At 39.8% G+C, this 12,265-nt stretch overlaps 1 protein-coding gene and 1 pseudogene across 1 annotated transcript in view; both read left to right on the top strand.

Moving 5' to 3' along the window:
* The window catches only part of YME1L1 (YME1 like 1 ATPase), a 58,340-nt gene that overhangs the window by 1,353 nt on the left and 44,722 nt on the right, over positions 1–12,265 (top strand). Inside the window, exons 2-3 of the mRNA XM_059661047.1 lie at positions 2,693–2,824; positions 10,322–10,484. Of these exons, the coding sequence (XP_059517030.1) occupies positions 2,693–2,824; positions 10,322–10,484 (295 nt within the window). The remainder of the gene's footprint in view (positions 1–2,692; positions 2,825–10,321; positions 10,485–12,265) is intronic.
* Positions 2,967–8,372, top strand: LOC132233082 (cdc42 effector protein 3-like; annotated as a pseudogene).

Here is a 12,265-nt window from a genome sequence, read left to right as displayed (position 1 = left end):
CCCTTGGGTTTTTTTGTTGTTTGTTTTGCTGGATAATAGAAAATAGAAGTGATTATTTACTGGGTGTCAGTAATGTGCCAGGTAAAGAAAGCAAATGTGGAATCTTGATGCTGATGTGAAGTAGAAGATGAGTAGAAGTCAGTCAAGTGAAGAATGCTTGAAGGGAGCCCTGGCTGGTGCGGTTCAGTTGGTTGAGCTTGCACCCAGAGGTGGTCTCAGGTTGGATTCCTGGTCAGGACACATGCCTGGGTTTCCCGCTTCATCTCCACTAGGGGGAGTACAAGAGGCAGCAGATAGGTGTTTCACTCTCTCTAGCCCTCTCCCTTCCTCTCACTCTAAAATCAATAAAAACATACATGTATATATATGTTAAAAAAAAGAATGAATGGTATCTCAGAAGGATGGAAGGACATCTGGAGGTCCCGATATGGGAAAGAGCTTAGCAGACGGAAGAAACAAAAATAAGAACAGTGTGGCTAGAGTGTGGTGATTAAGAGGCCCAATGAGAGAAATGAGGTTGGGGAGAAGCCTTGAAACAGACCATATAGGGAGTTACAATAAGGGACTTTAGATTTCATTTGTGTTGAAAACCATTGAATGCTTTTAAGCAGGGAGTAACATGATCAGATTTACATTTTTTGTAGATCACTCTGGCATATTGTTCTTTGGCTGAGCCCTCACCTGCCCCCCCCCCCCCATCCCCCAGCTGGCAGATGGGTACCATATTTGAGTCTCCATCAGTCTGGATAACACTATTTACCCAGCCCCACCCAACTTTCAGGCCCACCCACAACCCTTTGGTGCTTGGGCTGGCACTCTAACCATGGGAGTCACATCAGCCAGGGCTATTCCCCTAGTTTTAAAAGAACTTACTGTTTCACTCTGGCTCTAAAAATAATACAGCTCTTGCCAAAAATGCTGAAAAGAAAAATATAAACAATGAAATCAAGATGACCTGTAATCTCCTATTCAAAGAGATCACTTTTTAAAATAAATTCTTCTATATTTTTTTATCTCTACACAAGTATGTGTTGGCATAGTTAAGAATAGATTTACAGATAGTTTTACAGCCTGTTTCAATTAACATAATACATTTATTTTTGTATCAATAACTGAAATGAAAAGTCTTTACTTGGAACCTGGATTCAGACGGTCTGGGTTAGAATTCTTGCTCCTGTACTTACTAGCTGTGTGACTTTGAACATGCCACTGAACCTATCTAAATTCTTGCTGTTTTAATTAAATAGGAAGTGTAATAGTAACAAATTTATGGCTGTTAAATGAAGATTAAATGATAATATAAGTAAAACACATAGTACAAAACCTGGCATAGGCAGAACCTATTTAATTTATTTACTCAACAAATATTTATCTATCATCTACTTTGTGCATTGTTGCTGCACTGAGCTGTGGTATTGAATAACATAAAAATAAAATATGTAAGTTATGAATAAAATAAAGAAAAATGTAATTTATGAAACATTTTATATTAATTATATAAATAAAATAGAGAAAAATAAGGCAATATAAGGAAAAAAAATCCCTTGCCACATGGAATTTATATTTTAGTGTGGTATAATAAAGAATAAAGATTTCGTTTGTGTTCCCCATTTTTAGCAGAGTTTCTAAATCCCTTGGAATTCCTTTCTTTTATTTCTTCTTGAATTTTTACTTATTGATTTTAGAGAGAGAGAGATACATCGATTTTGTTATACCACTTATTTATACATTCACTTGTTGATTCTTTTATGTGCCCTGTATGACCTGGGATTGAATCCGCAATCTTGGTGTATCTGGATGATGGTTAATCAACTGAGCTACCTAGCCAGGGCAAAAAAATCTTTTGAATTTTGTGAGCCATAGGAGTGTAATTATTTATAAGAAGTCCTTTTGGATCACTCCTGGATTTAATAAAGTGATATATGCTAATAAAGTGAATAAGGTGATTTCTGTCAATAAAGTGACTTCAGATTTTCTGAAGCCTCTTTAACCAATAAATAGCTTATGTACTAGATAGCATCAGGGCTGGGCTGGTCATCAGTAAGACCTAGTGATTAGAAAGTGGGAGCTCAAAACCATAGCCTCCTAGCCTCTGGTTTGGCCTGGAGTTTGAGCTCTGAATACTTTACAGTGACATTCAATGCAGAGATTCACAGTGCAGGAGAGTGGTACACTCAGGATCCGTAGATGAACTTTTGAGTTAAGAACTCAAGAGTGTATAAGGGCAGGCTATGTTACTAACTGACAAGAGGGAATAAATAATGTGCAGACCTTGAAGTGAGAACCTGCCAGGTGTGTTTCGGGAACAGCAAGGAGCCCAGTGGGGCTGGAGCAGAGAGAATGAAGTGGGGAGGGGGGAGCATAGTAGTGAATAAATTCAGAGAGGTAGTAAAGACCCAAGGAGGGCTGTGTGTATCATAGTATTTATGACTTTGGCTTTTATTTTAGTGAGAAGAGAAGCCATTGGAGGGTTTTGAACAGGAGTGATGGATCTGACTTTAGTTTTGCTAGAGCACACACAGGGAGAGCAGCAGTTAGGAGGTTATTATAAAAATCTACATATATGTGATGGTGACTTAGAACAGGATGGTGTAGGGGAGAAGTTGAGAAGTATCAAATTTTGGATATATGCTTTGAAATATTTCATTTTGTGGTGGCACATTGCTAAATATCAACTTGCATCATTTTCTAGGTTACAGTTCCTTTGAGTCATCTCATCAATGCCTTCCATTCTCCAAAAAGCACATCATCTTCTGTCAGTGCATCAGTTTCTCAAAACCAGCATCGAGATGTGATTCCTGAGCATGAGGCTCCCAGCAATGAGGTAATGGTTTTTACCTTGGTTGTGTGAGAAAGCATTTTGATTTAGTACATTGTAAACATGTTTGAAGCATTTTTCTATGTTTAGACATTTGTAAAGTGATTTTTGTCATCAGCTTAATCTTTAATCTCCTTTGTGATTAAAGATGTCTAATCCTGGCTTTATTGTACAGTTAGAAAAGTTACTTTATTTCATTTTTATAAAATTTTATATGGAAATAAACTTGTTATTCACTTCTAGGTTACTACTTGTGTGATACTATGCAGATTTTCTGTTGTGTTGTTCCAGTAGTAGCACTGCACCCATAGTTAACCGACCATATTTACCTGCCAAGTCTCACGGAGGATAGAATAGTGTAATTGAACAACTGAAATGTAGGTACCTGCAAGTGAAATGTATAAGCTATGAAACTGTACTTTCAGTATTTTAGAGAATTATAAAATCAATGTTGCCTAGGATATAGGGAATTCCTACCCTGGGAACCCTTGGGTTTATGAAGCTCATTAATAAGAGAGGTGCTTATTATAGTTCAGAATACATTTTTTAAATAGAAAACATTATAATCTTTAGGTAAGTTTTAAAAGCCACTTTAACCAATAAATAGATTATGTACTTAGTTCTGATATCAGGGCCTATGGCAAAGGACAGTTGAGGAAGAGTTGAAGGAAGTTGTCAGGTCAGTCTTAAGATAAAACTTTAATTATTTGAAACTTTGTTTGCATCGTCTTTATGTTTTCCTTTTATACTGTTTGCCCAGCTCCTGCTGCCTCTCTCTGTAGGCATTCCATTGTTTTTCTACACCCTGACACCCTTCTCCCACATTACAGGCCAAGAGAGCTTTCCTCAGGAAAATACTGTGTTTTAACTATGCTACATGCAGGAAAATTATATTCATTTTAGAAATTTTGGAAAATATGTATATGGGAGAAATGAAATTCACCTAGAACCTATTATTCCTCAGATATAATGCAAACATTTTGTGTTTATATTTCATGCCTCTTTTTTTCCTGGGTTTTTTTTTTTTTTTTTTTTTTTGGTGCCCTTGACTGGAATCGAACCTGGGACCATTGAGTCCATAGGCCTATGCTCTATCCACTTAGCCAAACCAGTTAGGGCTCTTTTTTTTTCCCTTTCATCTATATATATAAAAGCCTAAGGAACCAGCTGAAACCGGTTTGGCTCAGTGGATAGAGTGTCGGCCTGTGGACTGAAAGGTCCCAGGTTCGATTCCGGTCAAGGGCATGTACCTGGGTTGCGGGCACATCCCCGGTGGGGGATGTGCAGGAGGCGGCTGGTCGATGTTTCTCTCTCATCGATGTTTCTGACTCTCTATCTCTCTCCCTTCCTCTCTGTAAAAAATCAATAAAATATATTAAAAAAAAAAAAAAAGCCTAAGAAATCAAATGACTGGTCAGCCGGTTGCTATGACACCCACTGACCACCAGGGGACAGATGCTCAATGCACAGGATCGGGCTCCCTCCTGTCTGGATCAGGCCTGCAGTGATTGGGCTCCCTCCTGTCCAGATTGGGTCGAAACCAGCTATCCAACATCCCCCAAGAGGTCCCAGGTTTCAAGAGGATACAGGCCAGGCCGAGGGACCCTACTGGTGCACGAATCTGTGCACCAGGCCTCTAGCACTTTTATATTTTACTAGTGGCTCGGTGCACGGATTCGTTGCACATTGAAAGGAAATTGATTAGAAGGTGGCCGACAGGGCGGGACTGGCGAGACGGGCTGGACATGCCCTGGAACCAACCTCCTGCAGTCCCTACCTGGCTGGCTCAAAGGGCGCCCCAGAATGTGAGAGTTGCTATAGCTGGGCATCTCCTGCATTGAACGTCTGCCCTCTGGTGGTCATTGCACTTCATACTTACCGGCCAAGTTGGCGGGTTGCTTAGCCTTTTATAAATATAGATAATTGAATAACATTGCAGTGCTGATTTGGATTCTGCTTTCTTCATTTAATAGTCCGGATTTTGTTTTCTTCATTTAACACCTTTCGTACCGCTCACGAGCTTTCTCGTGTTTCGCGCGCCATCTGTTAAGGACCGCTCACAAGTTTTCTCGTTTTTCACATGCCATCTGTTACAGACCTTAGCTGTCAACACACTGTCTTGTCCACATCGAATGAAGCGATCTCATTGGTGGAAACTGTGCAGGTCAATCTACGAAAAACTATATAATTGCACGAACCCATAAAGCATTGCAGTTACATTGTATTTTGGTCATTTGAATAGTCTTCGTCTTCAAGTTCCTGGCGCTTTTAGAAAATGTTTTACGCAGTACCATACGTTAAAAATGTACTAGGAACTTTAATTGTTTGTTTAATTGTTTTTGTAAATAAAAATGTTATAATTATTGAAAAACAACACCTAAAGTGCATTATGATCTGTAGTTATGATGATTTAAATAACGTGCAGTTTGCCCAAAAACGTGTGGTCCCTGGTGTATGTCTTAGAGATTTCTATGCGGTATGAAAGGTGTTAATAGTCCTATGAACTTGTTATGTCATACATTTTCCAATTTTTTAATGTCTTCAAAGTCTTCATCGTATGATGTCCCGTTGTTGGATATTGTTTCTAAATTTTTGTTGCTATAAACAACACCATTTTACTATCCAGGTTGCTAAATCTTTGACTCATTAAGTGAAATTGCTAGGTCAGTAAGGAAGTACATTTTGGGGGCTTTCATCCAGAAATCCTCTCAATCCTTATGCTCTCTACTGGTTTCTTCAAATGTCTTTTGTCTATGATTTATTTTTCCATCCTTCTAAGGGCTTAAATTAGGCTCATATAATTTTTTCTCTTGTTCCATCAGCCAGTTTATCATCTTTATTTTCTGTTTTCTTCCTGTAAAACAAAACTAATCATATTACCTACAGAATTAAATTCAAACAAAGCTTTTCACAGTTTGGCCATAGCCCACCTTTCTGTTCTATAGTCCCTTCCATCACTAAACTTTTTACTACATTTCAGACATCCCAAGCCCTTTGATGACTATTTGTTTGCCCCCTTCTCCAAGTTTTCCTTCCCCATCGTTTTTCAAATTAGGTGTTACCTCAGTGAAGCCTCCTCTGACTTTAGAAAATTAGTTGCTCTGTGTACTGTGTTCTCTCACCACTTTTTCTTAAAAATAGATTTTTTTTGATTTTTTTTATAGAGAAGAAGGGAGAGGGATAGAGAGTTAGAAACATCGATGAGAGAGAAACATCAATCAGCTGCCTCCTGCACACCTGCTACTGGGGATGTGCCCACAACCAAGGTACATGCCCTTGACCGGAATCGAACCCGGGACCCTTCAGTCCGCAGGCTGACACTCTATCCACTGAGGCAAACCAGTTAGGGCTCTCTCACCATTTTTAGAAGTCATCTCTTTAGTGGCAATTAACATGTTGCATGAAAATTGCCATGTTTATATGTACTCTGTTTCTCTTATGTTCCTAAGACCTGATGACACTCTGAGTAAGGGGAGTAATTTTCTGTCTTCATTAAGAGTCTTTGTTTTCCTTTTGAAGTCTATGCATTATAAATAGACTTTTGGGCTTCCCATTTTACAAGATAACTTTTGAAAAGTAGCTCTTGCCCTAGCTAGTTTGGCTCAGTGGATAGAGTGTCGGCCTGTGGACTGAAGGGTCCTGGGTTCAATTCCCGTCAAGGGCACATGCCCGGATTTTGGGCTCAGTCCCCAGTAGGGGGCATGCAGGAGGCACCCAGTCAATGATTCTCTCTCATCATTGATGTTTCTCTCTCTCTCTCTTCCTCTCTGAAATCAATAAAAATATATCTTAAAAAAAGCTATTGAATACTGTAGTCTTTTGTTTCTGTTATGATAATGTGCTTTATATTGTACTAGAGTCCCGGTGCACAAAATTCGTGCATGGGGGTAGGGGGGGTCTCTCAGCCCAGCCTGCACCCTCTCCAATCCGGGACCCCGCCTGCCTGATCACCCCTAACTGCTCTCCCCTGCCGGCCTGATCCCCATAACTGCTCTCCCCTGCTGGCCTGATTCTCCTAACTGCTCTCCCCTGCCGGCCTGATCCCACTAACTGCTCTCCCCTACCACCTCTGCCTCGGCCCCTGCCACTGTGGCTTTGTTCAGAAAGATGTCTAGTCTAATTAGCATATTATCCTTTTATTAGTATAGATAGTTTTTAACAGTTTAAAAGACACTTTTAAATATTTTTGCTCGCACCTTCTCTCCAGCAGGCTGTCCCCAGCGGCAGAGGTGCCTGGAGGTCAGCAGCCTTGGGCTGTGAGGCTGGGTCTGCACTAGCAGGGAGGGACTGTATACGAGCCTCCAGGCAGCAGCTGGGGTGGCAGCTGAGATCCTCAGGTGCTGCTGATTTCTCCATGTTGTGAAAGGGATTGGATGTTGTAACTGGCTCTTCAGAAAGCCCCACTTTGCTGAAACTTTAGGAAGGTCTTTTTGACCTCTGTCTCCTTTCATAGCCACTTCTGAAGGTACCTGACACAAGTGGTGAGACAGGTCCTATAAAAGGATTGTTGAAAACATATAACCTCTGTGAAGAAAGTGTCCCTTTTCCCCTTTTGCAAAAGAGACATTCTCAAAATGCCAAGACCCTTAATTAACCCTCAAGAATATTTTTTCCATTGATTAATTTTTTTTAGAGAGAGTGGAAAAGAGGGAAGGAGGGGGAGTGAGAGAGAAAAACATTGATGTGAAAGAGAGACATCAATTAGTTTCTTTCCACACTCACTGATAGACCTGGGAAGGGATTGAACCTGCAACCCAGGTATATGCCCTCGACTGGGAATTTAGATCCTCCAGTGTGCAGGCTGACACTCTAACCACTGAACTACACAGGCCGGAGCTGAAGAACATTTTGTCTCCTGACATGTTAGTCATCCCCTTGGAGACTTTTGCCACACTATTCACGTTGGATGAGGGCCAGCATGACGTCTTTGGAGACATTTTCTTACTTCAAGGAACCTGTGACCTTTTTACCTGGAAACTCGGAGGAATTACACCAGAGTGAGTTCCCTGGGCATAATGAGTCCTTCTGGGCCAGCAGAACCAGAAATGCCCTCCCCTGTGCTCTAAAATGCCATCTCCCTCTTAACCATGGTGGGTCACAAACACGCATGCTGTCCTTATTGTCACTAGTGATTCCAAACAGGAGACCTTTGGGCCAACAAAGCTGCCCAGGCTTAACTGTGAGACTGTCGTGGAGGAAAAGGCTCAGGAGAAAAGCAGTCTGTTGGAGAATGGGACAGTCCACCAGGGAGATGTCTCATGTGGTTCCAGAGGGTCCGCGTGGCAGTACAGTTAGGGTAGGGAGAGCTACTCCTCTAGCCTTTCAGAACAGTCCCCGTGCCAAGGACATGTTTGACCATTCCACCCTTGTGCAAGCTTGGCAAGGAAAAGACTGAGTCAGAGGAGTCCCCCTCTGAGCTGGCAAGTTTCTGCCTCTCCGTGAAGCTTGATCTTGGGCCCTTATTTCTGGATGAGGTGCTGAATGTTAGGGATAAAAATAAGTAATGAATTTTTCAGCAATTCCTTTGAGGTAAAAGTCCCCCCCCCCCCCCACACACACACCAAAACAAAAACAAACAAACAAAAAAAACCAACAACCGCAAAACATATACCACAAAACAATGAACCACAGTAAAAGAGGTGAAAGAGAAGAGCTTCACCGGCTCTATTTGTGGTGGTTTTCTAAAATAATGTTCTTACAAAGTTTTGTGTGTGTGTTTTTTTAATCTCTTATGCCCTCTTTGTAGAAACAGTTTTAAAAATCAAACCAAACAAAAACCCAGAAAAAAACTTGCCCTAGGAAAAAGAGGGAGTCAGAAGCCATTTTCAGCAGGCATGGATGATGTTCGGCTCATGCTTTGTTTGTAGACATAAGAAATCTGGCTGGGCCAAGATGGGCACTACCTATGAAGGGCTGCACAAGTCACACTGAGAAATTTTATACTCCTCATTTTCTGAGCAAGAGGAAATAAACATTTAACACCTAAGCCTTTTTCTAGATTCTTTTCTATATAATATTCTTCAGATTCACCATATCAGATTCTTCGTTGTTAAGACTTTTTTCTAAGTTGTTTTTAAAGTTAAAATATATTTCATGTTCCTTTGACTATTTTTACAGTCTGCATTTTATAGATACTACATCAAATGCTATTTGACTTGTTTTTTTTGTAGTCCATTGTAAGCTGTATATGTGTATATTTAGAAAAGTGTATTCCTATTTGGCTTTGTTTTATCTTTTCTTCATCTGTTAAACTTTTCACAGCGACCAACAATGGATTGTAAAGTATAAAGGCACAGGTTACTCATAATGCTTCTGCAGAGGCTATGGGCTGTACCATGTAAAATGTACTTTGGAAATTTAAGTATTTTAGCATAGTACATACTTGCATTACATACCACATAATAAAGAAAAATGTGAAAATGAAAAAAAATTACATCATGATGCCTTTATCTTACTATGTGTGGGATAAGATAGGTAGATGAACACAGCATGATCTCTTCCTTTGACCTGTACTATCTCATGAAATAGGCAGGACATATTTCATAGTCATTTTATTAACAAGGAAATGGATTCTAAGAATATGAATGACTTCTTACAAAGCTAATAAGTGATAAACTCCTGGACATCAATCTAAAACTATATTATAAAAAGTTGACACTTGTTCTGTTTCTTTTTGCTCTTCTTGAAGTTCTAACTGTCTGGGGCTTATAATTGTTGTCTTTAGTGTCTCTCAGTCATCTCACATGGGCAAAAAAAATAACTCCTATCTATTTGTTACGTTAGAACTATCTTAGGTAGGTATATTGCATAGTTTTCACATATTTTTTACTTTGTTTAGTTTTCCTCATTAGAAGATAGATATGGGTAACTACAGAACCTGTCAGTTCAAAGAAGGATCTTAGCAATAAGGCCAGAGGAGTGAGATATCCTGTGGTAGCAGAGCATACACTTTATTTATCAAACTAGAGGTCTGGTGCACAGATTCATACATCGGTGGGGCCCCTCAGCCTGGCCTGTGCCCTCTTGCAATCCGGGACCCCTTGGGGATGTCGGATAGCCAGTTTTGGCCCAGTCCCCACAGGCCCAATCCAGACAAGAGGGTGCCCGATCTTGTGTGTTGAGCATCTGTCCCCTGGTGGTCAGTGCGCATCATAGCGACTGGCTGTTTGGTCGACTGGCCGCTTAGGCTTTTATATATATAGAATATAGGTGGGCTTTTGTTTATGGGCATTAGAGATTGGAGGGTGCTTTAAAGCTCCGAAGACTAGTGATGACACCATTGAGAAGATAATTTTTTTCAACTTCTGTCAAAACTCACATGCCTGACCTTAAGAAAACAAGAACTATGAAAATATTTTCAGCAATTTATATATTAGAAAGAAAAAGGAAACCAGTATATTTGTTAGATTTTTAAAAACCCATATTGCTTCAACTGATGAGTACTCTATAAATTAAATATCTTGATAGCATTAATGTTTACTTCGTTGATTTAATGTTTTACAGCCTGTGCTTAACTTAAGGGACCTTGGATTATCTGAATTAAAAATTGGACAGATTGATCAATTGGTAGACAGTCTACTTCCTGGAATTTGTAAAGGCAAAAACATTTCTTCCCATTGGCATACATCTCATGTCTCTGCACAGTCCTTCTTTGAAAATAAATATGGTAAGTTAATATATTTTTTGTTTTAATTAATTTTAATACTATTAATAATTATAGTAGTGATTATCACAATCACTGTGTACCAGATTCTTTGCTACTTGTTTTATTCCTTTCTTCCTTCCTCCCTTCTTTCCTTTCTTTTTCCTTTCCTTCTCAACTTTTTATATTGGAATTATTTTATTTTGTTATTTTTTAATATATTTTTATTGATTTCAGAGAGGAAAGGAGAGGTTGAGAGAGATAGAAACATCAGTGATGAGAGAGAATTATTGATCGACTGCCTCCTGCATGCCCCGCACTGGAGATCAAGCTCTAAACCTGAGCATGTGCCCTGACCAGGAATCGAACCTCGATGCTCAACCAGCTGGGCTATTTTATATTATTTTTAAAAGATATTTTTATTGACTTTAGAGAGAGTGAGAGAGAGAGAAACATTGATGTGAGAGTGAAACATTGATTGGCTACCTCCTGCACGCCCTGGCCGCGCCCCCCCCCCCCCCCCCCCCCCCAATCAGGGATCAAGCACACAATCCGGGCTTGTGCCCTGACCAGGAATCAAATCAGTGACTTTTTGGTACACAGGATGACATCCAATCAACTGAGCCACACTGGCTAGGGCTATATTGGAATCATTTTAGATTTACAGAAAAGTTGTAAAGTTAGTACAAAGTTCTATACTACAGACTTCTATTATTATAGACTTAATTAGATTTTTACCAAATAAAAGTTTAATTTTGCAAATCACTAGTTTTTCCACTAGGATTCATTTTCTGTTCCAGGATCTAATACATCATACTACATATATTGCATTCCATGTAACATACTACTAATCTCAGAATATATTGAAGAAACTGTCACAGTCCCTTTTTTTTATAGAATGTCTACATATTTTCTTGAGTCTTGTAACAATAAGTGGGTATTTTGTTGGAAGAGATGTCAGCTTTATGAATTCTTTTTGGATGATGCTTAAACAAGGAATGTTAGAAGCTTGTCAAAATACTTGTTCTATATTGATAAAAGAACATATTTAAAAAATATATATATATTTTTATTGATTCCAGAGAGAGAGTAAGGGAGAGGGAGAGAGAGATAAAAACATCAATGATGAGAGAGAATCGTTGATTGGTTGCCTCCTGCATGCCCCCCTACTGGGGATCGAGCCTGGACATACGCCCTGACTTGGAATCGCACCATGACCTCCTGGTTCATAGGTCCACACTCAATCAATGAGCTACACCAGCCGGGCAAGAACAGATTTTTAAAATCAATACAAGCACCCCGACTGGAGATCAAAACCTCATCCTAAGTATGTGCCCTGACTGGGAATTGAGTCTGCAACCTCTATGTTCATGACAGTGTTATCAATAGCTAAGACCTAGAAACAGCCCAAATGCCCATCAGTAGATGAGTGGATAAGAGTGCTGTGGTGCATTTTCACAATGAAATACCACTTGGCTATAAAAAAGAAAGAACTCTTACTCTTCGCAGTAGCGTGGATGGACCTGGAGATTTTTATTGATTGTTGATTGATTGATTGATTGATTTAGAATCACAGACTTTATTTTTTTCTTTAAAAAACATTTTTTTAATTGATTAAGGTATTACATATGTGTCCCCCATTGCCCCCCCTCCCCCCAGCCTCCCACTCATGCCCTCACCCCCTTGGTGTCTGTGTCCATTGGTTATGCTTACTATATGCATGAATACAAGTCCTTTGGTTGATCTCTTTCCCTTACCCCCGCCTGCCCCTACCTTCCCTCTGAGGTTTGACGGTCTGATCGATG

Source organism: Myotis daubentonii, chromosome 1, assembly GCF_963259705.1.
Source record: "Myotis daubentonii chromosome 1, mMyoDau2.1, whole genome shotgun sequence".
Taxonomy (NCBI): domain Eukaryota; kingdom Metazoa; phylum Chordata; class Mammalia; order Chiroptera; family Vespertilionidae; genus Myotis; species Myotis daubentonii.
This window is presented reverse-complemented; position numbering and strand designations above follow the sequence as displayed.